Here is a 23,767-nt window from a genome sequence, read left to right as displayed (position 1 = left end):
TAGTCTGTGGTATTCCAATGCCCAAGCAGAGACAGCTTCTACCAGACCCAACAGGGTATCTGCAAGTGCATTAGGTAGTCAGTGCACCAGTCAGATACCCAAACTTTCCTTTGCCTCCCACACTAGGCCAACACAATCAAGGCCAGCAATTTTGGGGCTGGGGGGTGCCCTAAAGGAGAAAGACTCCCGGATGAGCAATGCCATGCCCCCCACCCTAAGATACAAGATTGGTGAAGGATTGAGAACCCGGGTGGGGGGGAGTTGGTTCAAGGTGACAGTTTTGTCCTCCCTTACCCAAGTCTTGGTCACACAAGCCAGGTCCATTTTTTGCCTCTTGAAAGGTGCAGGTCATTATTTATGGACCTGGCATTACAAAACACCAATGTTGGAAGATACTGTTCCCTAACCCCACAATCAACATTCCTCGTGATGGGACAAAGACAAGAAGGAAACTGAGCATCTCTGTCTCCTTTTCAACCCACTGCTATATCATCCTTTTCTATGCTGGTTGTCTAAGTACAACAGACACCAAGGCCAGGTCAGCTCACCAACAATCAATTCAGATCCCATAGCTGTGAGTAGAAATCGGAGGAGCATTTGCTCAATGCTCCATGCTGGACACCATCTTGTAGTTTATGTTTAAGGGTGAAGAGAGATCTTGTAGATGCATGTTTAAGGGTGAAGACAGATTATTGTGAGCACAGAGTTGGAACGTGGTGGCTACTCCAGGCTAATGAAGTAGAAAGGTAAAATAAGCCTGAAGGCTACAGAGCCAGTTTGGTGTAGTGGTTAAGTGCGTGGACTCTTATCTGGGAGAACCAGGTTAGATTCCCCACTCCTCCACTTGCATCTGCTGGAATGGCCTTGGGTTAGCCATAGCTCTGGCAGAGGTTGTCCTTGAAAGGGCAGCTGCTGTGAGAGCCCTCTCAGCCCCACCCACCTCACAGGGTGTCTGTTGTGGGGGAGAAGATAAAGGAGATTGTAAGCCGCTCTGAGTCTCTGATTCAGAGAGAAGAGCGAGGTATAAATCTGCAATTCTTCTTCATCCTTGTCCCATAATGACTAGAATCTCCAGCCCTTACATGGCCCCTCCTGCAGGTCTTCCAGAACCAAAGTCCTACTCAGACCTGCACCAAGCCTGAAGGCTACAGAGCTAAATTAATCTAGCAATCACAACTTCAAGAAATTCAGTCTATGGCAATAGCTACAATTGCCTTCCCACCCAAACCACCCACTTGCTGCCCCTCCACCACTCAGCAAGCAAAAATCTCAGCTAACTAAACCAATCAACAGGGGTAGGAATAATTTCTAACTAGCATCTATTCCATACAAATTTACACCCAAGATAGTCTACAGTAGGTTAGGCTCCTTCTCCCTTGGTTTAAAATCCTCAAATCCAGGACCATCTGGATCAGCCCAGCATTGACTAAAGGGCTAAAAAGGTAACCAAGTCCATCTCCTCATCCCTTCCTCCACTGGACGGAAAACACTGAAACAGTGTCTGGGCACATTCAATCATCTATGGAACATAGGGAAGAGCCTGCAAGGAAACACAGTCAGTCTGAAAAGGCTGTGACAATCATCCAGTGCTACTGCATAGCCTGTCAGAGGAACTGCGGAGTCTGCAAGTTTCCAACCATGATGAGGTTGTTGTTTCTGCCTTCACTACCAATCCCAAACACAAGCCAAAGGCAAGATGGTAAATGCGCTTGGAGTAGAGTGGAGAAAACACTCTACTCTACAGGGAGGGAGGAAACTGCCACAAGTTGGTTGAAAGTCAGGTCACGGCTTGCCAGTTCAGCACAGGCTGAAAAAAGTGTTACCTCAACGGAAGCTGCTGAAGATAGAGGAGAGACCCTGCACAATCTGAGGAAGGTTGCTGGCAGGTCCCCCATTGCTGGTTCAGTACAAGCTGTGGAAGGTAGAAGGGGTGCCACAGTTGTCTCAAGACAGACCATGGCAGTGCAGATGCTCTCTTTGAAAATTGGCAGACAAGCTGGCAGACACGCCGAAGCATAGAAAATCACTCCCAGACCCAGCATATTGTCAGCGACAGCTCCAAGCATATCCCAGGACCTACACACTGGTCGTCTAAGTACAACAGACACCAAGGCCAGGTCAGCTCACCAACAATCAATTCAAATCCCATAGTTGTGAGTAGAAATCGGAGGAGCATTTGCTCATTGCTCCATGCTGGACACCATCTTGTAGTTTATGTTTAAGGATGAAGAAAGATCTTGTAGATGCATGTTTAAGGGTGAAGACAGATTATTGTGAGCACAGAGTTGGGAGGCAGTGGCTACTTCAGACTAATGAAGTAGAAAGGTAAAATAATATGTATAAAGAATGAAGTCACCCACCTCGTCCTGCGAGCCAATGAGACGAGATGTGACACCAGTAGTGTAGATACCACCACTGGCATCCTCATGTATTTTGATGTTTGATTTCCGGTGGCGGGAGTCAGGGTCCCGTGTGCTATCAAAAAGATCCAGGATCTCTTCATTGTACAGCTGAGCAAAAACACAAACCAAAATGATTTGACATAAGGTTGTTTGATTATCAAAGAGTTCACCACTACAGAACTATTATAGTGAGTAAGTCCTTTGGCACTGAGAATGCCTTGAAGATTAACGCAGGGCTAATACTACCACTGGTGACTACAACAGCAAAGGCTGTGTGGGAATTAACAAGTCTACAGTTGTGTTACAAAAATTCTAGATTCTTAACTGAAATAAATGGCTCAAAAACAGGTACATCTTGGGTTACAAAATATCTGTTAACATGGCCCTGACCTGGATAGCCTAGGCAAGCTCAATCTCGTCAGATCTTAGAAGCAAAGCAGGGTTGATTCTGGCAAGTACTGGGATGGGAGACTGTCCTTGAAATACCAGCAGTCGGAAGAACAGGAACAGGGTTCATTCAGCCACCTCTGAATATTCTCCAGGTCCCCAATAGGGGGTCAGCCACCAGAGGTCAACATGACTTCCAGGTACAGATACACACACACACACACACAAATACAAAAACTACCAAAACCCCCCTATTAATAGGAATTGTTATCATTATTCCCTTTCCCATTATTCCTGACAACACACTCTCAGCCTAATCTATCTCATAGGGTTGTTGTAAGGAGTAAATGGAGGAGAAGGAATGATGTAAGTCAGGGGTGTCAAACTCATTTGTTATGAGGGCCAGATCCAACATAAATGAGACCTTGTCGGGCCATTTATGTCATAAAATATAATGCCAGGTAGCGGAGATATAAACTTTATAAAGGATGCAGACAAACACTGTGACTGATTTCGCACTAGGGCTTGTTCCAGGTGGAGAGCCCTTTTGCCCCCGGCGCTTCTGTCTGTTTTTGCACAAGCTGCCCTGGACCTGCGAGTTGGTGCGCCTAGTGTCCACCCGGAGCAAGCCTAGTGTGAAATCAGTCAAAGATTTTTTTAAAAGCCTTTTAAGAACATTAGAACTTGCTGGTCTTAATGGTGCTTTCTTTGTATCTCTCCCATGCAATCCAGTGAACTGGGTGAAGGAAACTCTGGCTCTTTCCTTCCTTCCTTCCCCAGGGTACCAGGAGGGGGAGGAGTCTCAACCAATAGAAGAGAAGCTTGACTCAGTAGCTCTGTTGTGCAATTGAGAGAGCCAGGCAAAGCAAGCTATTCCTCTTCCCTTCTATTCCTAGGGAGAAGCCTCAGTCAATGGAGAAAATAGAGGCTTTGCTCTGTAGCTCCTGTGCAATTGAGCAAGCCTGGCAAAGCAAGCTGAGATGCAGAAGGAAGCAAGAGAGAGGGAGAAGGAAGCAGATGACAGACAGCTGCTCGGGGGCCTGATTTGTCCCCCAGCCTCATGTTTGACACCCCTGATTGTAAGTCGTGTTGGGTCCCCACTGGGGAGAAAGGCAGGATATAAATGAAGTAAAATATTTTCTTTAAAAAATACAAGTGGTTTTCTTATTCCTTTACAGGTCAATAACAGCAGAGGGGCTCAGTTAGTTGCCATGTAGAGAAGACAGGGTTAACCCAAACTATCTCTATGGCCTCAATCTGAGTCTGGGTCCACATGGCTGTCATTTAGCTTTTACAGACTAAAAGAGATCCAGGAGCTCCATTTCAAAACATCTCAAATGGGTCTGGTCTGCTAACCCCAGCAAGAACTAAGAAAAGAAGCAAGTCTCCTTCATGATTGATCTATGGATCAGTGACTGAATCAGATGGAATTCACCAAGAAAATGCTCCATCATGCCCAAAGAGAAGAGGTATCCTTAATGGAGTCTTCGAAATTGCCACTAGAAGTTTTAATTGTGCCCCCTAGTTCTCAGACTTCCTTTGCATACTGAAGCAACCTTTGCAAATGGTGCATTTGGTCCAAAATGTGGCACCCAGGCTATTGTCAGGGCTTGAGTACAGAGGTGATATTATCCCTGTGCTGAAACTTCTGCACTGGTTACCCATCTATATCTAGGTGCAATTCAAAGTGCTGGTTTTTATCTTTAAGGCCCTAAACAGTTTGGGACCAGGGTATCTGAAAGACTGTCTCCTCTCATACTGCCCAGTTCGCCAATTTAGATCTGCTTCTCAAGCTCTGCTCTCTGTGCCTCCTCTTCAGAGGGAAGGTATGTGGCAACGAGAAACAGAACATTTTCTGTGGTGGTACCTTTCAAGATAGAAGCCATTTTAAAAGATTCTTCCAGGTAAGTTTTAGGTTCTCTGCAGGTGTCAGCCACCCCCACCCCATGCTGGCAGTTATTTGCCAAGATCATCTACTCAGATTTGTTAACTAGCTCACACAGTTCAGATGTGAATCTGGTATGTGAGGGGAGCTCACTTGCACCCTAGAAAGTTTGTCTATTTGTTTATAAATTAAACTTTTTAGACCACCTATGCAAACAACACTCAAGGCAGTGAACAACAATAAAACACATACATAAATTAGTAAAACAATTAAAAACCAAGAAATAATACACAAAACATTTTCAGATGGTGCTAGAGACTTTAGATTGTGCCACTGCCTCATGGGGGGGAGGCAGGAAAACGGGTGCCAGACAAGGTGGAACCCACTGCTGTCCTCAACCAAAAGCATGGCAGAATATCTCTGCTTTACAATGCAGAACTGTTCCACTGATACTGCCAAGTTATTGGCTGAGGAGGTCAGGGGGTTATGGCCAACATTTTTCTGTAAGTATAATCTGCATTACAGAGAAGAATCCTTACCCATTACTTTTTTCCTTCCTACCCCTCCTTGCTGCCAAGAAGATATCTGTACTACGTTTTGGAACTCTATTCTCTAAGAACCAACTATGTTGTTGCAGGACCTAAGTAAGTAGTCAGGTCTGTTATTTTTGTGCTTTTACACGGCCACTGGACTATTTTTGTGCTTTTACATTGCCACTTGAGAGCCAGTTTGGTGCAGTGGTTAAGAGCAGTGGACTGTAGTCTGGGAGAATTGATTTGATTCCCCACATGTAGCTACTGGGTCAGTCACAATTCTCTCAGAGCTGTTCCCTCAAGAGCAGTTTTCTCAGAGCAGCTCTCTCAGCCCCACCTACCTCACAGGGTGTTGTGAGGAGAGGAAAGGAAGGAAATTATAAGCCACTCTGAGACTGAGTGACGGGTTGGTATAAATCCAATATATTCTTCTTGCCTTGTTTTTAATACCTTTTCTTGCATGTCTTCAATAAAGCTTTCTTTTGCTTTGTGGTGTGTGCTACTTCAGGAGTTACTGAGATCAAACCCAGGTAAATCTTGGTTACCTGACTACACCAAAGCAGGGTCAGCCTTGACAGCACCTCACCTCTGGATCCCCCTCCTCCTTCAGGCTCACCTAGCCTCTTCTTCACTTTCTTTTAGGCACTGAGCCATTCACGGAAGGAATGGGGTATAAATTAACAGAAATAAATAAAACCAAAAATGTGCTTTTACATTGGCTTTTAATTAGGGGTTTTTATCTTATTGGCTGCCTCTGTTTTGTGGATAGTTTTGTGCTGTTTATGTTCAAAGGTCTGTTTTTAGTTGGTTTATTTTAAGTTGTTACATTATTTTAATTGTAAGCTGCCTTCAGCAGGACTCTTAAGAGGAGGCATAAAAATATCATTTAAAATAAATAAAATAAAAAGATGCATGGCCCATCCTGTAATTTGCACTTGACCCTACACCATCACTGATGGCATTCAGTGCCCAGCCCCTGCATTTTTTGGAACGAGAAATCCACCTCCATTCTTCAGCAGAAGGCAAATGCACATTTATATGTTCTCACACATCACCATAACCCCATTTTCACACAAACACCAATGCACCTACCTCCAAAAACTGTGCACTGACTTTGAACTCTGGCGCAGGCACACCCTGTTCCTGTGAAGCCCGTTTTCGCTCTTCAATGCCACTAAACAAGTGGGTAATGGCCCGTGGGATTATGCCAAGCTCCTCTTCAGAAATGCTCATATCAAAGCCAGTGCCCATAGTATAAGTCTTACCTGCACCTGTCTAGAAAGGGAACAACACAGGTGTTTTATGAACATGCCTCAAGAACAAAACATCATTGTCACATAGCAACACAGAATGCACCTTTGAGTCTCCATGCTCAGTACACCCCTTGTCTCCCTCTGTAATTCCAATTCAGAAACACCTAACCCTGCTCTGGTGATTACTCCAACAGACAGAATTCTGTTTGAGGAAAAAGATATACTTTTAAAAAGTGAACCATTTTAAAATTAAAATTGAGGTCTTGATAATCCAGGGTAATTTGGAATCATTTACTTCATTTATTTGTGCAATACTTTTAAACAACATCTTACAAGGTATTCAGTTTATATCCAATTCATTCCTTTCAGATTCTCTCCCAGCCCTTCCTGAGGGCTGGTGACTGGCAGTGTGGTCCAAGGCCTGGGGCACTGAGTTGTGACATTCAGATTCTCACACTGCTTCCTATAAAATTCACTGAGTGGCCTGGAGCAAGCAACTGTTTCTCAGCTTAGACTGTCTCCAAAGGTTACTGCAAAGTCAAAATTGCACTCTTGGAAGAAGAACTGGTACAACAAATAAACAAATAAAGATGCAGCTAATGACTTTTTTTTAAAGAAATTATAAAAATATATGTTACTCATATAAGATATACAGAAACCACTAAAATTAATTTGTCAATAAAGGCCAGGTCAATTAAGATTAATGCAACAATTATTAAAGGGCACTTCATACAAGAAACTCTTATCACATTTGCAGAATCTCATCATCAATACCACTGGGGCCACAGAAGACAATCATTTGGTCTGATATAAGCAGCAGATAGCTGAAATTATGGAAGTGGTTACAGTGCCAGACTAGGATCTGGGACACATGGGTTTGGTTGTTTATGTAATCTTTGTTTCATTTATACCACTCTCTTCTCCCAAAATTGGTCACCTTATGAGGAGACAAGAGTTACTGGAAAAGACAATAATGGCAGGAAAGGTTCAAGGCAGCAGGAAAGGGGGAAGACCCAATATGAGATGGATTGACCCAATCATGGAAGCCAGTTTGCAAGACCTGAGCAAGGTGTTGATACAATGTTTTGGAGGCCATTATTTCATAGGGTTGCCATGGGTGAGAAGCAATCTGACAGCACTTAACACACACACACACTTTCTCCCCAATGGAGGCCCAAAGCTGCATACATCATTCTCCTATCTTCAACAATCCTGTGAGGTAGGTTAGGCTAAATTTGTGTGACTAGGAATTCAAATTCCCACTCTGCCATGAAAGCTAGCTGGGTGACCTTGGGCCAGTCAGCCTAACCTACTTCACAGGCTGGTTGTGAGGCCACTTTGGGTCACCACTGGGGAGAAAAGTAGGGTATAAAACAAAGACTCTGCTCGTGACAAAGATTGAGACGAGGACAAAAGAATTCCATACCTGGCCATATGCCAACACGGTAGCATTGTAACCCTCGAAGCAGCCTTCGATGAGTTTGCTCACACAGGTTGTGTAGATCTGTTCCTGCCACGTATCCAAATCGAAGACAAAGTCGTAGGTAAAGGCTTTGTCCTTTCCCAGGAGGACCTGGGGCTCGCCAGGTGTCACTGATGTGCAGATATGACATCCTTCGATCTTCTCCTTTGGCATCTGAGGACGGATCCTGCAAAACAAAATGAGATGAGGACAATTATTCCCTAAACAACTTTTAGGGGAGAACAGGGAGATCCCACACCAGTTGTTATTCCATGGTACAAACACCGCAGCTAGAGAGGCTTCTGATGTCAGCCAAACCATAAAATTTTATCTACTCTACAGTCACCATATTGATACCCAAGCAAGAACTTAGCATCTCATTCTTCTAGCTACTGTTTATAGAGATCCCACCTGGCTTTAACAATATTGCAATAAAGGCAAAGCTGAAAGTTCAGAGAATCATAACATCAGTGTTCTGTTCCCAAACAAGGCTTTGGACTTAATTGTCTTGAGCAGCAGGGTTCCATATAGGTTTACAAGTAACTGTTGAAATTGGGGGAGGGATGGTGGCTCAGTGGTAGAGCATCTGCTTGGGAAGCAGAAGGTCCCAGGTTCAATCCCTGGCATCTCCAAAAAAGGGTCCAGGCAAATAGGTGTGAAAAACCTCAGCTTGAGACCCTGGAGAGCCTCTGCCAGTCTGAGAAGACAATACTGACTTTGATGGACCAAGGGTCTGATTCAGTATAAGGCAGCTTCATATGTTCATATGTTCAGTGGGGGTTTCAAAAGGAGTTCATAACATGGCACAATGAGGGGGGGGGGGCGGTGTCTGCTGAATCAAATGTGGGAGAAATCACTGTTAAAGGTCTTAGTCATACCTAATGTAATACTTTGGAATTTGGCCTTTCTTATGTCTTGAAACATAAGCTAAGGTACCGCAAGGCGATCGCTACAGAGGCAACCCAGGCAAACCCACGGGTCCCCGGATGTAGCTCGCTATACGCCCCGCCCATCAAGATCTGTGGCGGGAAGTTTGACTGGTCAGGATTGGACTGGTCAGACTGGGGGGAAGTTCCGGGAAATGTATATAAGCGGGACCCGGCCTGCGTGTTCTCTCTCTTGTAATGTACCACCGAATAAAGTATGTTGCCTTCAAACCGTCTCGTCACTCAGTACATTACAGCCTTAAAAGTCTATTTATGTGAAAAAGCAAATTGCTCCAACAGCTAGTTACTAAATTAATCACAGTTTAGAGATTGGGTGGATATACCTCCTGTAGGATCAGGCTGTCAGGACAAGGCTGTCTTATCACCCTCTACCCCAATTCTGAAAAGCTTAACCCCCAATCCCACCCTGACCTCCTGCACCTGGAACAAACTGACAGCTTTGCATCAGAGTGATGGAAGTAGCTAAGCTATTATACTGTATGTAACCAAGGCTTAAGAAGTCACAAGGTAACTGGTAAGGGCACTAACATGACCTGGCAGGTGTCCCCCTTCTGAGTTGTGTCATAGCTTGGTGAACACAAGAGTGCCAGAGGCACAAAGGGCTTTATTCATTCAATACAAGGACCTCACAAATCCGCATTAGAAAAGACCTATTGATGGCTCATTTCATTCCAAGTCCTTCATGCAAGCTGCTGCCTTTATTTGCCCTCTCCTCCTTTTGGGGGTGGGGAGGGGAAGAATATAAACTGGTACTTGCCCAAAAGGCCAGAGGCTTAACCCTGCTGTGTGTGGGCTGGAGTATTAGGCAAGGGGAGGTCATACTAGGACTTGTTTTAATACCCTCACAGTGGTACCATCTGCCATACTCCCTTCACTGAGAGATGGTGTGGATATGCCATTAGCAAGGTCCTCTAAGCACAAACAGACACTACTGAGTTTGATCTAAAGTGTATATGCAGAGAGAATGCGCTGCAGAGCGGACTTGTATTCCTATGACTTCAAAGCTATCAGCGTTTTGAGGAAGGATCACAAATCAGCACAGCTGAAACATGTCATGAATGCCTTGACAATGCATAAAGAAAGTTCTGTTCAGGTTTTGTCTTGTCTGTGATGGCTGAACCCTTCAAAGGCTGATCTTCCATTTGAAAAAACAGCCACCTGAAAAACATGTCGATTGCAATGGACATTACCTTGTAGCTCATTTTGGAGCTGACAGTATCAGTTCAGCACTGCTCTAAATTTTTGCAACCTTGATTACTCATTCACCTTACGCATACTTTCACCAGTTGTCCACAAAACAAAAAATGTAACTGATGCAAAAAAAATAGTTTAGTTGGCTGGGTCCAGACTGGCATTTTGAGCCAGCACATGGACGGGATGCGGGTGGACCAAAAAAGTGCAACCAAACACACACATCTGCCGCCTGTCCCACTCCCACCCACAACCCGCCCAAGGGTCAACCCAGCCATGCTGCAAAAAGCTACCATTTCTGAATTGGTAGCTTTTTGCAACGTGAGTGGGATGGCCCGGGGGCAGGATTGGGACAGGAGGCAGGCATGCATGTTTGGTCATGCTTTTTTGGTCCGCCCACATCCCGTCCATGCGCCAGCTTAATATGCTGGTCTGGACCCAGCTGTAGTGTTTCAGCAAAATTTCATTTCAATTGTTACACAAATGTAATCACCCTCCCTTAGAACATCTGAGATAGAGGCTTTCCACAACAAAGGACTGTTTGCAAACTAAGTGTTTCAGCTGTCTCGAAAGAAATGACCACAAATTAAGGGTCAAACACACTAAATAATGTCTTTGGAAAGGTGGGGTACACTATGCACCTGAAACTCTAGCCAATTTGGCAAGAGTGATAGACTTCTTTGGTACATCTCACAACAGATTTTATATTACATTCTGATCACACAGACAGGAAGCATGCCGGATACACTTGTCAGGAGCATGTGGATTTCCATGATACACCTAATACATGTGGCAATATCACATAAATACATAAAATTTCCTTATACAGAATCAGATTATTGGTCCACCAAGGTCAATACTGACTACTCTATCTAGCAGCAGTTACCCAGGTTTTCTGGTAGAAGTCTTTCAATCGTCCACTAACTTTTAATTGAACTCAGAACTGACTGCATTGAAAGCAGATGTTATACCACTTTGTCACAGACCCACACCACACCATATTTTGTGAACTGGGCAACACAGGGATTTTTAAAGCACATACAGATTCCATTCATACAAACCAGAACATTGGAAAATCAGGGTTCTGGTTCATATGAACAGAAGTTGAACATGCATGGAAAATCCACACATTACCCAATTCATATGACATGGTGACTGTGTGGCTGGCAGGCCCCCAATTCATGTAAAACAGAACAGTCATGTACAGAGGGCTACATTCACAGCAGCCTTTGCAAGAGATATGCTATGCATCAACAAGCTGAATATCCTGTGACTAATTTTCACAGAGCACTTTATGCAAATGACAGGCTGCTCGACTGGTAGTCCATGTGTCCCTTCTGTGTCAGCCAGGATGGAAAAGCAGCAGTCCCCATGACATGATTGCCATGACAACTGAATTTCTGCAGGAGAGGGAGGAGACAGAAACCCCAAAAGGGAGCACACTAACATACTATACAAAACACCACTTAGGCAATTTCTCCAGTAACTCTGACACATACAATGGTCTGGCTGTTCAGCTTCATCAGCAAAAGCCAACATTTATAGAGAGGGGAACCAATTGGGCTGGCATCCAAAGCACAAATGGGCTCTCATCTTACAGTGAAAGCCATGGCCTCAAGGCCAAGATGGAGATTTTTTGCTTTGCCAGCCTCCCCCGCCTCCTCTGGCAGGCTCACTGTATAGACTTTTCTGATCCAGGAAGATCCCCACAGAGAGGATTCTGTCTTATTATTTCCTAGTCAACACTGACTCCTTCTCAGTCTTGTTTTAGATACCAGAATACATCCTACCACAATTCTACTCAAAACAGCTTTAATTCATTCTCACATACTATGCACTGCACTTAGCAACTGCTTGTTAGTCATTAACACTATGGAAAGAAAGTTTATTAAGATCCTTAACTTGCTGTTTAATGATCCACCATTCTCTGAAGGACTCTTCTTTCATGGCTTCTCTTGCATGCCAGTCAGACTTTAGGGTTTTCTCACTCACAAGAGACAAGATGAGGAGCACACTTACCAGGATAACTTGTTCAATTTTCTTGTTTTATTCTGTAAATATGAGGACTAGAAACTCAAGATGGACAAGTACAGTGTCTGGAACAGTTTCAAAGTTAAGCATTTAACTGATCTAGCTAAAAGGCCCTGGTAACGGGGGGAAATCCTGAGCCTGTCAGGTTCAATCAGCAAATGTATTTTCCTGCCACTGAGCTTAAGAGAGACCATTAGATCTACAGTAAGAGCATTAGTGCTATCCTGAAGCTGCCTCCATGAAGCCATTTCTGACCAGTTGGGAAATGAATAGTGGAACTATCAGCAGGCTATGAACCTTTAAAGAACTTTTACTGAGTCTATGAATGTAGAATGAGCAGATGGACTAGGCATCAGAGCACTAATGTGGATACAGCCTGGTTGCCTAAGAGCTTTTCTCTTCCCCACTATCACACCTGACACCTCCCTCAAATGTGCAGCAAGAAGGAGAGAAGAAGAAAATGCACAGTTTAACAGGAAAAGAATTAGGCAGATTAATATATGCATAACTTCAATTATTTTCTTAATTTAAAATTAAACTAGACAACTTTCACAGGAATGAGCACACTTCTATGCACAGTGCCAATCAAGTATCTTAAAAAATACAGTTTTATCTACAATGTACTCCTTTGGCTGGCAGGCACAGCTGTCTATAAGGACCGTCAAACATGGTTTTGGTTCTTTTGGAACGGGAGTCGCCAATCTTTTCTTTAGCAACATACTTTTTAAAAAGTATGCTTGCCCCTAATTCAGTTTTCTACCAGGAGACTCAGTGGGCAACAAGTGGGAGGCCTCTATAATGGGCTTCCCCTCAGATCAATTAGCATCAACCAAGTCTACCCTATACTAGTACTGGCCTCTGAGACAAAAATGCCACAGGTTCTGCCTTATTCAAGCCGTTTCCATCACCCTAGTGAAAGACAGTGCTTGGCATTGATTCAGCACCCCCATTTCCCCAAGGCTCTATAGCAGCAAATGTGTCCAGGTACTACAGCCTAAGAAGGTATCAATGTTCTGGAAAAAGTAGCTCAAGACAGGATAAGCTGCTATTAGCTACTCTATCCTCAAATGTAACATGGAGGAGCCTTGGCTCTGTTACTTGATCCACTGCAAAGTGACTCAGTTACTTGCAGATATACACACTGGAGAACCGCATCTGTTCAAATTTGTGAAAAGCCAAAATTGGCTGTTCCAATTTCTGAAAGCTCCAGATGCTGCCAGTTACCCCTATTTAGTGTTATGCTGCTGCTGAATGCACTGGAATGGAGTTTCCCAAGGGAAAATGTCTAATATCACTCTGGTTTCATATTTCACCTTTCAAGTCAATTGTAAGAGCAAACAAATGATGATGTAAGGAACTGCCTTGAATGGAGTCAAGCTGTTTGCCCACATAACTCCACACTGCTTACTCTGACTGGCAGCAGATCTCTAAATTCCAGCCTTGCTATTGCCTCATTTCCTTTAAGCAGACTGAAGGTTTCTTTTTTAAAAAAACAACAACAAACTATTTGATCTGTTGTTGAGCTTTGATCTGCATTTATTTGGATATTTTTATTTTCCAAGGATATACAGCACATTTGATTTGGAGAAAGAGGTGAAAATGTTAAATATTGTTTGTCTCTTACCCTCTTTCCACCAAAATCAAATAATCTAAGCAATACCACAGCAAGAGAGGAAATAAACTAGCAGCTTTTCTCACTGTAGTTGCTGGACACAAGCCTTCCAATTCAACTAGTATGGCTTGAGTCATTTTGCATTCCCAAATCCTTGCTTGGATTATTCAGTCCCACAAAGTATTCTCCACAGACAGCTAAAATGCAATTCATACAGAGCATACCCCAATAGGAATGTGTACAGTAAAAGGCCATATATCCTCTGAAGCTCATAACAGAACCTACAGCATATTTTGAGAACCAGCCAGAACTTCCTTTAAACAAATGCTTCAGTTTCCCTGGGCATAATTCAATATGTAAGAAGATCAAGGAAGAGGCTATTTAAGCAATAATGCCCATGACCATGGGACTATTACCATGAAATATAGATTAGATGAGGCACAAATAATGAGGCTTTAGGGTACCATTTATCATGGGAAGAGCTACTATCTCCCAAAATATAGGCTGGGGAAGAAGGAATGACAAAGACCAGCATAATCTGAGATGGCTATGTAAAAGACATCACTTTTCTCGGAGTTGAGTGTTATTTAATCTGTGCTTGCAGGATCTATACTGACAACATTTAGCAATGATATTGTAACTATGCAATATTTTTGGCAAATGGCAGACAGCACAATTTTGAGAGAGAAATTTTTCTAGGGAAAAAAAGGCACAACAAAAGTTATGGACATTTTAGATAAATCCTCATTCTTATTATTTCATTTCATTGATAGATTTAAATATTTATACCCTGACTTTCCCTTGTGGCTCAAAATGACTTACAATTCCAAAATTAAAAAAATACAAAATATAATAAAACCTCATTAACCTCCAATACATATGTTACAGATTCTGTCCCCATCCCCTCAGTTATCACCTTTCCTCATTCTGCCTTGCACAAGACAATGGAACGGCAAGCAAGCCTACTTTCAATTTGGCCTGCATTTGTGTGTGTGTTTGTGTGGGTAAGGGTGGGGGTGGTTCAGCTTGTTTTGCTCAAATGTACATTTCTTTCAGATTTCACAACTGGTTTTGAACAATTTGATTTTTTTAGATTACAACCAGGAAATATAAACAAAGTCAAACAATAAACAACACCAGCAAAAACATTAAAACCAGGCAATGTTTAAAGCAGTATTATTTTAAAAAATTACAAAAGTTAAACACTAGTTTTGATCAATCTGACTTTTTAAAAACTGTAAATAGTTTCTAGTTCTGCAACATTTATGACTAGCTGAAAATAAACACTACTGAAAACAATGGCAACATGTGCCGCATTTATAAGAAAAAAAAACTATGCAGAGGCGTTGACAGTGGCAACAGAGCATTCGGGATGAAGTTTTCTTCCCACCTTCCTTGCCTCAGCCTTTTGTAGTTATCACTTCCTCCCTTGACAGTGGGAGGCTTTTGGAAGCTTAAAAAAAAATCAAAATTAATTCAATTTAGATAGTTAAATAGCATTATAAAATTATAATTATCTTTTGCAACAATGTACCAGTTTCCGCTTTCTTTTGCTGTTGTTAAGATTTCTAGCCCCTTTCATTGTGCAATTATAAGAGGATTGGAAGAGTAAGCTAGCTATTTCAAATTTTTCAAAAGCCCCCCAAAATCCTTCCAGTGGTGTGGGGAGGATAGTGGCCCCAGGGGGTGAGGTAAGGAAAATGGCCCTAATGTAAGTAGGACATGCAAAAATTTCTATTTTCCCATCAATGTACTTTCCAAAGGTGCTTTGACTGGAATGTTTCCATCAAAAACATCATACCAAACCTGGTTTGGGTTGCAGTAAAGCAGTGAAAACCCAGAAGCAAGACAAACAAAGAACAACATTATGTGAACACTACCCCAAATAGTGTTGCAGTAAGGAAGTCAGGATGGGGCAAAACATCTACGGGGAAACAGCACTGCAGAGATCCTCATCCTTGGACCAGGGATGTCATGGGCCAGCCAGTAGCCTTCTCTGAGAAGGAGGAAATGGAAAAGTTGGGCCCTACAGTGGTGTAATACCTGGCTGAGCAGCTGGGTTGAGAAGCAGATCCATCAAGAGAAGCATCAGGAAACAAGAATGCTTTTCAGCCACAGTCAGGCTGCTCGTTCTGGCAGGAGAAGAAATGACACAGAGGTCAGAGCATCAGTCACCACTGGTTTCTCCTGAACCAGCAGAGCACAGAAGAAGGCGAGAGCACTTGGCAGTTTTAGAGAGATGAAGGACTGTCTATCTGATCACCCCTCAGTGATCAGTGTTTAATTCCTGGAGCAGAGTCTTTGCAAGAGCAGGAATGACAAGCTGATAGGAAAGCAAAAAAGTTTCACCTGGAGGATGATGCACTCAGTAGTAAGATGCAACACCTAGGTTTTAAGGGAATGAGTTAGAGAAAAGGAACATGTTGAGCAAGGCTCAACTTTGTATGTCACACACCTCTGTGAGCTGACCTGCTCTATCCTGACTTGTTGCCTTTGTATTTTATCCTTGCTAACTTCTGTTTGTGTTCATAGCTAGAGAGCCAGACCCTGTTCTGGTTCCAAGTCCTGGACCCTGAAATCTCTTTTCCTCCAACCCCTAGACAGAACCTTTGGCTCCCTGACTGGACTGTTTTACAGACCTTGTTCTTGTTTCTTGCCTTGTTGATTGTCATTGTGTTTGTGCATCCTGGAAAACCTAGGCAGAGCAACAGTGCTAGGCTTTGCCCTGAATGTGATAAGGCAGGGGTGTCAAATGTCTGGCCCATAGGCAAGAACTAGTCCACCCAGGGCTTTAATTAGACCCATGTTTTTTTTACTCCCCCCCCCCCCCCCCGCACACCTCCTGTCCTCACCCTTTGAAACTCTGAGGCTGCCAAAGTTCCTAGATCCTTCTGCCTCGTCTTTGCCAGCTGCAGCAGAAAGCTCTTCTGGGCATGCAAGGCTGCAAGGAAAATACAAAATGGCTTTTCCTTTAAGGTCTCTGTGCCCAGATAGGGCCCAGACACCTTAGTAGAAAATCCATTCCACGATTTCCTTGCAACATTGTCTGTGATGCAATGTGTTTCAATGGAGTAGATCTCAGTTTCACTTTCCAGTGTTTCTATGGCCAGCTGAAGCTGTTGCTTCCTGGAGTTGTATCCTTGAAAATAAAGGGTTGATGCTTTGACCCAGCTTATCTCTGCTTAATGGATCTGAGAACTGGTGCCTAGTGAATATTCTAACCTGGGAACCCACAACCAAAGGGGGATATTACACTGGAGAGCCATTCCCAATGTTAGTAGCCCCAGAGAAGGGAGAAGCTTGTAATGCCCAGTCATTTCATGTTTTCCTAGGCTCAGAGCATTTTATATTTTTAGTTTCTGCTGTGATTCTTTTGCTTTTTCTTGATGTTTTATTTTTAAAATTGCATTGCCAAATCCCACTATTCCTTCATGTTTCCATTTTAAACAAAATACTGCAAGAGTTTTAAGCAGGTTTATAGTTTAAATAAAATAATATCTTTAATCGTGTTTGTCTGTGTCCTTTATAAAGTTTATATCTCCACTACCTGACATATGACACACATGCCTGGCCCCACAAAGTCCCATTTATGTCTAATCCAGCCCTCATAACAAATGAGTTTGACATCCCTGTAAGGGATACCCTGCCCATTCACTTCCAAGCCTATCTTTAAATTCTTGTGGGACAGGGACATTTTTTTTTAAATGCAAGTTGATATCTTCATTTAAGCAGTCCATCAGTTCTACATATTAATAACCATTTGAGCATGTATGGTTAAGGGTATGCGTGATACAGAACACTGGTACAGCATTTCATAGAAAAAAGAACATGGACCCACTGATTTCAGTTTTGGGGGTTTATATAAATTTTACCATCATAATGGAAAAGTTCTGTTGAAAAAGGAAATGAAATGGATTTTGAGGTTGTATACTTTGGCACCTCAAGGGTTAAACTGTGATCTGGGGCTTCTGACCTTGCTCAGCTAATCACTGAATGTATAAAAAGTGCTGCATCATTCCCCACTGTAAAAGAATTTAACTGCTGTGGACAGTTCCAGCACTAGGTAAAAGTTCTGGTCAATATTTACTTCATAGATTACATTTTTCATTGTCTTGCTTCATGTTCAATGTATAGCTTGTTTATATCATATTGTAAATTGACAAATATGTATCTTTTTTTGAAAATTAATTTTGATCCCATCTTTTAAATACAATTTTTAATAACTGTAACTGTTGTCAAGGGGTCTTTCTATTATCTGTATTAAATACAATGTTATGTTTTTATAGATTACCCCTGATGGAGCCTGCATGGCAAAATGTGTATGGACTTTCTATAAGAAATCAGTCATCTATCACTTGGCATTTTTTTCCTTTTTGTTCTGTTAACAGCATTAAGACATGATGATAAACCACACCTTATACTTACAGAAATGAAGAAGAGATGGATTTCCTTTGAGATCAGTGGGGCTGAGTGAGTTCTACAAGAACTGTGACTTGCACAAGGTCACTCAGCAGGCTTCATATAGAAGAGTGGGGAACCAAACCCAGTTCTCCAGATTAGAGTCCACCACTCTTAACCACTATACCACACTGGCTATCCAAATTAGCCTTTGAAATCCTTGGGCTTGCATGTTCCCTTTCCTCCCCTCCCCCATCCCCTTTTGTGGTTATGTTGAAACCCAAGCTAAAACTTGTTTTGTTGCTTATGCACCAGTATTAAACCTTTAGATTGTAGATAACAAACAAACTTGTGATTTGGATGCAAGGACAAATAGTGGCCTGTTGCAAATGTGGAATCTTCCACTTCTAAGCCTTGCACCAAATTAATATTTGAATAGCTGGCTACATGAAGTGAGATTGTGGTTTTGTTCTAGGGTTGTCAAGTCCAATTCAAGAAATATCTGGGGACTTTGGGGGTGGATCCAGGAGACATTGGGGCGGAGTCAGGAACAAGGGTGTGACAAGCATAATTGAACTCCAAGGGAGTTCTGGCCATCACATTTAAAGGGACAGCACACCTTTTTAAGTGCCTTCTTTTCATAGGAAATAATGGATAGGGGCACCTTCTTTTGGGGCTCATAGAATTGGATCCTCTGGTCCAATGGTTTTGAAACTTGGGGGTGTTTTGGGGAAAGGCACTAGATGCTATACTGAAAATTTGGTGCCCCAACCTCAAAAAACAGCCCCCCAGAGCCCCTAATACCTCCAGATCAATTCCCCATTATACCCTATAAGAATCGATCTCCACACAGGGAATAATGAAGCGCCCAACAGACATTTCCCTCCCCCCCCCCAACCGCACTGTTTCTGGTGACTCTGAAGCGAGGGATTGGCATCTCTACTTATGAGTTGCTGCCAACTTCTTCAAAGTAACATGGACACACCATCCCAAGAGGAAGCCTTTCAGTCGAAGACTGAAGCCTCCGGAGGTGGAAAGTCACATGGTGGCTGTGGGGAGAGGCTTCCCCCACCCATGCCGGCCAGCTGACTGGGGGGGGGGAGGAGCCTGGGAGAGTGGGAGAACCCCCGCTGGGACCTGGGGATTGGCAAGCCTATAATTTGTCCCTTTGTAGCTGGATCTATTTTCTTATTAAACTGTCAGGTTTTTATAGGCTATGCAGAACACACGAAAATATACTCAGTAAAGTAAATGTCTTATATTACTAGTAAGATTTATATATTATATGCAATAGTTATACAAAACTGCTTGAAATATTCCATTCATATATTTCCAATGGTAACAAAAGTACTGAAATCATGTGTCTCCAACAGTAACTAAGCACTAGTAAGTTTCTCAGTCCACATCTCATTAGACAAATCCACTCTACAAACAAAAGTCCTTCAAACAGAGTGCTCAGAAAACTGTTAAACAAGACAACAACAAAAAACTCTGGAAGACAATGCAACTCTTAGAAAAATGCTGAGGTCTCTTGCTCCTAAGGTCCCTTGCTCAATGATAGTTTCCACCAGAAGTAAAGTCTTTTTCAAGGGCTGGGATTTCTTCTTCACCAATAATTTTATACAGAACACTAAAGCCTTCCATAGTTATAAGAGTGTCAACCCGATCTACAGTTTGAAAATCTGGCAAGGCTAGACTATTAATTTATTAACTTATGGCTCACCTTCCTCACTAAGACTAAAGGCAGATTGCACGGTATAAGATAATGCAGTAAGATAGCATGAGACATCCAACAAACAATGCAATAGGGTTACAATCACAAAAATTAGAGACAGTGTAAAAAATCAGACATGGGTCTGTTCTTACTGTCAACTTGGAAACTTCATTTAGCACAGAATGTAACAGCTTGGTTACTATTCGGAACTAGGTGAAGCATACATATCGCACCCTTTCTCCAGTGACTCAGTTACTGGGTTCAGTTCAAGGGGCTGGTTATTACAAGTGCTCCCATGCTTCTATCATTCCACAGAATGTGCAAAACGGAAACATCCAGAAGGGTATTTTCATAAAGACAGTGTAATGCAACAGTCCAGGTAAAGGTAAAGGTAGACCCCTGTGAAAGCACCAGTCGTTTCCAACTCTGGGGTGACACCACATCATGACATTTTCATGGCAGACTTTTTATGGGGTGGTTTGCCATTGCCTTCCCAGTCATCTACACTTTACCGCCAGTAAACTGGGTACTCATTTTACCAATCTCGGAAGGATGGAAGGCTGAGTCAACCTTGAGCTGGCTACCTGAACCCAACTTCCACCGGAACTGAACTCAGGTCGTAAACAGATAGTTTGGACTGCAGTACTGCAGCTTACTCCTCTCTATCAGGGGCTCTTTAGCAGCCCAGGAGAGCACTTTAAAAGGCAATAGGGTTGTAGTCCACGCCAATTTTTATTGCATTGTCTTGCTTTTATTGTATTGTCTTTTCTAGCTTTATAATCCACACTCTGCTTTGTTCATGGTATGACATACCTTATACAGTTTTCTAATTCTGCAATCCTGGTTTTACTGCATTGGTTATTAGATATCTTATACTGTCTGATCACATGGTTTTTAAAATAAAAATATTTTGTGATCTACCTTGAGTCTCAGTGAGAAATCCAGGCTATAAATGAAGTAAATAAATAATCTAAATCCCTTCTAATCCATAAATAAAGCATCTGCTGTACTGGGGGAGTAAGCGAACCAAGCCTGGTAAAAATCCCTCAAGCAGTGCTGCAGTCACATCATGTGATAAACCTTATACAAGTCTGTGGCTGCAAGAGAATCACATATTAGTATTTAAGAGAAACAGCCCATTGTTCACAGCACCATCTCCTCATTCATACCTCCCTGGAGAGGGAATCTGGGATAGATTTACATGTAAACTCCTCTTCGTATACACCATGTCCCAAGCCTGTCCTCCATTTCATGTAACAACAGCAGAATATTTTGACAGCATCTGGTAAGTGATACTCCCCCAGAGCCTAGAGGGTCAGATGAACCATGCAGGAAGAGCTAAGGAAGGCAATAAATAGACAGGCTTATATGCTCTCTACAACTCCAAACACTGCTTGGGGAGAAACCTTTTTTCCTGTTGACTGCAAGACTGTATACTGAGAATCTTGTGCCAGTGCCATTGCTACTAGGGGTGTGCATTCGGTTCGGCTGAACCGAATCAACCGCCAAATCACCCCTGATTCGGCTGTATACGGAATCGCATACAGCCGATTCCAATTGGGGCCCATTATGCGGGAGCCAAGTATAGCTCCCAGTATACTTCCGTATAAATATTCGGAAGTATACAGAAGTCAATGCAAAAGGCGGGAAAGAGGCTTCTGCAGCCTCAGGGGAACTGTTTGCCTCCTTTCCCGCCTCTCCCATAGCCTCCCTGGGATCAGGAAGGGGAGGAGGGGGAAGAGGAGCCCCAGCAGCCAATCCAAAGCATGCATTTGCAAAATGCATTGCAAATGCATGCTTTGAAGGGCTTTTGTGTAGCTGATCCTCCAGCCATCAGCAACAATGTTGTTCTTTTGTCTCTGTGTGAGAGAGATTGTGCTGTACTGGCCCTTGGCCTCAGGCAGCTGCTGCTGCTCAGCCTTACCAGACTTGCTTGGAGTAAGAGAAGCCGTCTAAAAGGTAAGACAGTCTTGGGGTTCTTGTTTTTATTTTAGTTGGTAAAATGACTTTTTAAGACTCAGAGTCCCTTTACTTGTCCAGATTTGGGTGGTGGGTACTAGCTTATTTGGGGTTAGGGGGTTCTGCTGGGGTGGGGGTTTTTTTGCCAATTTGCCCATATCTTACTTTAGTGAGAGGACTTTTAAAAGTGCAGTGTCCTTTTATTTTTCCTGATTTGGGTGGCTTGGATTTCTTGGGGTTAGGGTGAAGGGGTTTTTTTTGGGGGGGGGGGGTTGGCAAAGTTCCTGTATTGTTAAAAGTTAAGTTTTTTCACTGTTTTAAAAGGATTCTGTGTTTGATTTGTTGCTGCTGTGTTGTGCTGCTGTTCCTTTTCTCTTCTGGTTCTTGGGGGGGGAGGTGCTGTTTGGCCTAATTTTCATTGTTTAAAAGTCCACTTTTTTAACAGTTGAGTTTCTTGGCCTTCTCCTGTTGTCCCTTTTCCTGGTTCTGGTTTTGGGGAGGGGGAAGCTGGCACCTGGGTGAGAGACCCAGAACCAGCAGGCTTGTTGTGCTTGGCCAGCTCTCCCCGTGTTGTTTGGGGCAGGGCTGGAGAGCTGGCATCTGGGTTTGCTGCAGCCACAGCAATTATAGTGGAGGAAGTGGCTAATTGGGCTTTCCCCAGCATTGTTGGCAATGGGCCTTTTGGGGAGCCCAAAGACAGGGACCCCCCTGGCCCAATCTTTTTAGGACTTGGGTGTTTTGTAGGGGAGAGTCCCCTGCTGGTTCCCTGCAGTTTTAGGGGCTCTCCCTCAAACCCCCTGCCCCCAGTAGCCTCTAATTATGCCCTATGTTGCCATTGATTTCAATGGCCCATAGGGTATAATGGTGGAATAGGGGCACCCTCTTTGGGTGCCCCTGGAATGGGACCCCCTGGCCCAATCTTTTTGAGACTTGGGGGGTTTGTAGGGGAGAGTCCCCTTCAGGTCCCTTGAAAACTTGGGGGCTCTCCCTCAAACCCCCTCACCTCCAGGCGGCTTCAAATATACCCTATTTGCCATTGATTTAAACGGCCCATAGGGTATAATGGGGGCATATATTTATTTATTTTATTTATTTATTTAAGATTTATATCCCGCCCTTCCCACCAGGTGGCTCAGGGCGGCTTACAACATATAAAATCTGACATGAAAATATAAAATTATGCATAAAAATTAGACATTCCATAATTTACATAATTAAAATCTAAACATTCACATAGTTATGTACTTAAAACATTCAAGACATACGGCGGTCTAGCAACTACACTCAATTTCAAGTATCAGTGTTTCAGTGCTGGTTAGTTGTAAGCCAGCCGGAAGAGGACTGCCTTACAGGCCCTGCGGAATTGAACAAGGTCCCGCAGGGCCCTTACCTCTTCCGGCAGCTGGTTCCACCAGGAAGGGGCCATTACTGAGAAGGCTCTGTCCCTTGTAGTTTTCAAACGGGCTTCCTTTGGCCCGGGGACAATCAGGAGATTTTGAGTTCCCGATCTCAGTACTCTCTGGGGAACATGTGGGGAGAGACGGTCCTTCAAGTAGGCAGGTCCTAGGCCATATAAGGCTTTATTCGGAAATAGCCGCAAATCTACCGTATATGCGGCTGTTCCAACTACGAAATTCAGAAATATACGGGATTCCGATTTTTTCCCCCATATACTTCCGAATCCATGTACTTCCGAATTTTTTTTTTTTTGCACATCCCTAATTGCTACCCCCCACCACCACCCAAATACTAGTTTTGCATGTATCAAGGATCTGGATAGTGCCCTTCCCCACACAAAGACTCTATTCATACAAGCATTTCTGCACTTAGTTCTCATAGTATTCTGGATTTCATACATTGGAGTGCACAAAGCACATTTCATATATTACCTCAGAAATTCACATGACGGCCCTGAGAACATTACTAACCCCACTTAACAGAAGGAAACTGAAATGAGAGCCAGAATCTTGCCTAAGGACCCCTAGTATTTATA

General features: G+C 43.1%; 1 protein-coding gene across 4 annotated transcripts in view; it reads right to left on the bottom strand.

Annotated features, from left to right (window-relative positions):
• KIF21B (kinesin family member 21B) overlaps nucleotides 1–23,767 on the bottom strand; it is a 113,601-nt gene that overhangs the window by 63,836 nt on the left and 25,998 nt on the right. For all 4 annotated transcript variants that reach the window (XM_060231566.1, XM_060231567.1, XM_060231564.1 and 1 more), the window contains exons 2-4: nucleotides 7,887–8,109; nucleotides 6,300–6,482; nucleotides 2,361–2,510 (exon numbers count right to left, since the gene is read on the bottom strand). In XM_060231566.1, coding sequence (XP_060087549.1) covers nucleotides 2,361–2,510; nucleotides 6,300–6,482; nucleotides 7,887–8,109 — 556 coding nt within the window. The remainder of the gene's footprint in view (nucleotides 1–2,360; nucleotides 2,511–6,299; nucleotides 6,483–7,886; nucleotides 8,110–23,767) is intronic.

The sequence above is a fragment of the Heteronotia binoei genome, chromosome 2 (genome assembly GCF_032191835.1).
Source record: "Heteronotia binoei isolate CCM8104 ecotype False Entrance Well chromosome 2, APGP_CSIRO_Hbin_v1, whole genome shotgun sequence".
Taxonomy (NCBI): Eukaryota; Metazoa; Chordata; class Lepidosauria; order Squamata; family Gekkonidae; genus Heteronotia; species Heteronotia binoei.
This window is presented reverse-complemented; position numbering and strand designations above follow the sequence as displayed.